The sequence below is a fragment of the Triticum urartu genome, chromosome 7A (assembly GCF_056163025.1).
Source record: "Triticum urartu cultivar PI428250 chromosome 7A, HENAU_Tu73, whole genome shotgun sequence".
NCBI lineage: Eukaryota > Viridiplantae > Streptophyta > Magnoliopsida > Poales > Poaceae > Triticum > Triticum urartu.
Genome location: NC_141879.1, coordinates 637,762,552 through 637,766,990, shown reverse-complemented (window position 1 = coordinate 637,766,990; position 4,439 = coordinate 637,762,552). Strand labels below are relative to the sequence as shown.

General features: G+C 45.8%; 1 protein-coding gene across 1 annotated transcript; it reads right to left on the bottom strand.

The window, feature by feature from the left end:
• Positions 1-570: 570 nt before the first annotated feature.
• Positions 571-3,898, bottom strand: LOC147960930 (uncharacterized). Its single transcript, XM_087535884.1, has 2 exons — positions 2,508-3,898; positions 571-1,040 (listed from the first exon to the last, which is right to left on the bottom strand). Exons 1-2 carry the CDS (start codon positions 3,864-3,866, stop codon positions 1,011-1,013), a joined length of 1,389 nt encoding a protein of 462 aa, XP_087392010.1. The 5' UTR covers positions 3,867-3,898; the 3' UTR covers positions 571-1,010.
• Positions 3,899-4,439: the final 541 nt, after the last annotated feature.

Sequence of the window (4,439 nt, the reverse complement as noted above, 5' to 3'; positions counted from 1 at the left end):
GATCACTTAAAAACTAATTCAGGGCTGCCTTGCCCAAATATTACTAGTGACCTTTGGCAAGTACACAATAAACAATATGAGGGGGCAGGAAAAAGAAATACTCACTTTGATGATGCTTTTAAATAGTATCAAATTATGCCAATACCCATGATCAATGATTTTTTTATATCGATGTTGATTCCAATAATCTTTCAAAAAATAATAATAATTTCGACAAAGAAGTTTGTTGGGTCCACATTCCAAATGCTTCGTGCATCCAACAATTAATGCTTTGGGTGCTCCCGGTATTTGTGGTATCCTCTTTGTTGTGTTGTTGGCGTGTCACAGGAATTTGCCATAATAACTCATACTCTCTCGGTCTCAAAATTCTTGTCTTAAAATTTATATAGATACAGTACATCTGTATCTAACAAATTTAAGACAAGAATTTTGGGACGGAGGTAGTGACAATCTCATTATCGGCACACTGCATGGGCCCAGACAACCAGATAAAATTTCAGGGAGCTCCCTAGGCATTGCGCTAAATAACCTTCATGGAAATATTGGCCTCTGGATCTATATGACCCGGTATGTACAAACTGAATATTGTATTGTACATGCGAAATCGGTAGTGGTCATGGGGTCAGTACAAAGGAAAACGGTAAATAAAAGAAAGAAGAAACAAGGGGGGAAATCAAAGTAAAATGGCGAAAATAACAGAAAAGAATTGTAAGGCCAATAAATGTAAGAGCTGTACGGAAGTTCTGACATAATATTGCAAGTTCGAACTGAAGATAGTTTAGACTCTTGGTGTGAACCAACAAGTCTAGCTGCATGTTGATGAAGCCCTCCTTGCAAATATGCCACCCCGCTTCTTTGGTAGTATCCCTCAGTCAAAATCCATAGTTTGAACCGACTGCGTTGCATGCACAAATCAAACGGCACAAATGTTTCTTCTTCTGCGCCTTTGCCTTAAGGAGTCCGATGATGCAGCTTAATGAGCAGATATCACTTCAATGGCCTCTGGTAGCTCACATAGCCTTTAACTTGATGTTGGTTGGCTGTAAAACAGATATCAATGCAATCAGCCGTCCATATTGGATAAGATGATTTTTCCTTTCTTCTGGCATGCATATCAGATAATTAGTTCCCAGTTTAAATCTGGAATTGCTCCCGGTTTGCTAGGCTAACGTATAGTACAATGCAAGCCCAGAATGGATTGCTAACCATGCACACCTGAGATCTAGATAATTTCATCTAGCTCAACTGTCTACTGGTAGTACAGAGGGCGTTCATGATATATTGCTAGGACCAATATGCCTCTTAACAATTATACTACAAAGTAGAAACCTTCCTATTAATACAAATGAAATGGCGTGCACCTGAGAAGGAAAAAAGATAGTTGCACTACAAACCATTTTCTACATAGGACAGCAAGCTATGTGATGTCTAAGATTTTTTAATGTATATGCACGATGAACAAGAGGACTATGATCACCACAAAATACTTGAAGATAATAAACGCCGCAAAATAAGCTAGTTCCCATTTGAAAATGCAAAAATCTTGCTGATCGCCACAAAATACTTACTTGAAGATAATAAACGCCACAAACATTAAGCCTTTGCTCTAGTCCACGTGTGCACTATCATGTCAAGGTATATAGCAGGGCCATAAAAATTAAATTCTGGTAGAAAATACTTCTGCAGGAGGGCAGCCACATCTTGATTTGCAGAACACTGAACTAAGTAAGTCGTTGATGTTTGGTACGAGGGGCAGAGTAGTGATTTAACTTCCATACGACAGAGATAATAGTATCAGCTATACCTAAGTATAATCTAGGTGATATAGCTCGAAATCTATTTTAAGATCTGTTCTCAGCCTCACCAAATGAAATGTACGTGAAAGTTTTTTATCTAAAAAGAAGAAATGGCAAGAGATGGCATTGTAACTTCTAACGTGCTGAAGAAATAGCTGACCATCTTTCCTCATTTCCGTATCTGTTTATTAAACAATGCAATCAAGAAAAGTACAAAGACAAAGAACATCTTATTTGGCTTTGCAACTACAACATGGCCAATTAATAAAAACTATTACAGAATGGTTGGCCCACCATGATTAACCTTCGAAATAGTCTTCTATTGCAGTTCTGAAACTGGCGATAATGATCACTGAGGACATAAGGAGGGATGAAGTTATTTTACTAGTTTGGATATACAGAACATCTTACATTCTCATGAGATATCTCTAGCTATTATTTGATCTAGATCAAATTACCATAGGTAGATTACTCCTTTTGTTTCTTGAAGAGAACTTGGAAATATCTTATAGGCATTTCCAATATCGAGTGAGTAGGAGTATGATTGTTATATGCTCAAAGGTGTGCAAAATGATTCGCAATTCTCAACAGCACCTCACCATCTTGACTTATTCTTTTTTAAGATGAGTAAATCAAATTGCCAAAGCAAGAGAACAGTTCATAACTTAAAAATAAAGCTTAGTAGTCAAGCAACCTTGAGTGAGGGCTCACCTTGCTGTGTACCAACGAACGAGGCCACGGCATAATGTAGGGATAGGAAGCATCATAAAGGATGCGGTCAAGCTTTTTCAGCACCGCTGTTTCCACGCAGTAGGATAGGAACCAATGAGTCGAATGATGATGCTCCCACGCACCACAATAAGCAGACAAGTACACAAAGCCATCAATAATCGCATCAACACTGAGTTGAACTTTAACATTCTCCTCAACTTGACACCGAACAATCCCAGCTACCTCCTGCAATGGAAGCGACTTTTCCAGCATCCATCTCTCGACACCATCGCCAGCATCGGCTCTCAATATCCAAACAACAAGTGCTGACTCGGGTCTCAGTGCTACTATAGGCGCGAACACCACACAGAGCCTTCCATCCTTGGTCTCGCCAGCCGTCAATGTTTCATTAATTGTCCTGCGCGGCGGCATATCCATCCGAAAGAACTGCATCGTGGCGGTGTTAAGCACACGGGCGTCCGTCGGCATTCCAATGGTCCAATAGATGCAACCATTCACCACCTTACCATGTTGAGGCCAGAACCCGTCAATGTCTGTCCATGGGAAGATCTTCCACTTTCTTGTGTCTGATGAGAAGACGATGGCGAGCGCCCCACATTTGCTGTGCCGGACGCACACAATGCGGAACGACCGGTAGTCCTGTTCCGAGGCGAGGATGTAGAAATCAATATGCGAGCCCACACGGCTTTCGCGGGGCGGCAGGGGGATGAGGTCCAGGGTCCGCGTGAGCGGGTTGTAGACAGCCATTTGCTCGGTGCTCCAGTTGCCGAGAAGAACGAATCCTTCGCGGCAGTCGCAGATTGACCACTCGAAGACGGCATCCTCGTCGTCGTCATCGTCGTCTTCTTCTTCTTCTTCTGGGATGGAGATGGCATCCTCGTCGCCGTCGTCGGGAACGGGAACGGAGACGGCATCTTCCTTGGCGTCTTCGGGGATTGGGACGGGGACGGCATCCTCCCTGCCGTCTTTGGGGATGGGGACGGCGACAGGAAGGGAGATGTCGTCTTCGGGAACTGGGAGACGGGTGAGGAACAAATCGGCGCCGCGGACGGCTGCGGCGAGGTCTGGGTCGGGCCGGCGGCGGAGAGGCACGAAGGAAGGGATGACGGCGTCTTCGATGCTGAGGAAGAGGCCTAGGAGTGGGGGAGGGTGGAGCGCGCGGAAGCGGCGGCGGAAGGCTGGGGATGAACGGATGGCGTCGAGGAAGGCACGGCAGCTGAGGGCGGCGCGGACGAGGCTCGGGAGAGAGGGGAGGCGGAAGAGGATCTCGCGCAGGGTGTCTTGGTCGAGGTCGCGTATGGTGGTTGGGGGTTTCTTCTTCGCCGGCGGCGAAGCCATGGCGCATACAGGAGGAATGAGGGTTTCGTCTCTTTTTTATTTTTCCTTTTTGAGAACACGAGGGTTTCGTCTAGGTTTTATTTTTCTTTAGGGTCCACGCGGATTACCCCCGCGAGGGGAATAAACCATGCCCACCCATATTTCTGCGTTCGCTTAAGTCCTGCGTGTTCTTTCCGCGACCCAAACCCATCCAAATCCACGCGGAACTAATCACCTTCTAGCACCCCGTGGAAGGAATCCCGAGCAAAGCGCAACTCCCATCTCTCCCGAGCGACTCTTGTCTCTCCCGAGCGAGGCGACAAAAACGAACACTTATTTGTAGCGGGGGGGGGGGGGGGGGGGGGGAGGGGGGGTGTCTGCTGAAGGGGTTAGCAAGGATTAGTGGGGATCGGGTGTAGGGAAGGGGTTCACCCAATCCCTGCAGGGATTGGACCCCCTGGTGGATTAAATCCATGAGAACCGAACAAGGCCTTAGGGATGAAAAGGGTGGGGTGTGAGTTACTATTGGGCTCTGACGGCCCAACAAGTTCAGACAGAAATCGAGCACCAGGCCGACATGCAAGAAAACAGGGC

What these genes read in the sequence shown, in the direction of transcription:
- LOC147960930 (XM_087535884.1), bottom strand. Translation starts at nt 3,866, where the DNA reads ATGGCTTCGCCGCCGGCGAAGAAGAAACCCCCAACCACCATACGCGAC. An exon ending in GTTCGTTGGTACACAGCAAG is followed by an intron (nt 1,041 to 2,507) that starts GTGAGCCCTCAC and finishes TCTGTTTTACAG; the next exon opens with CCAACCAACATCAAGTTAAA.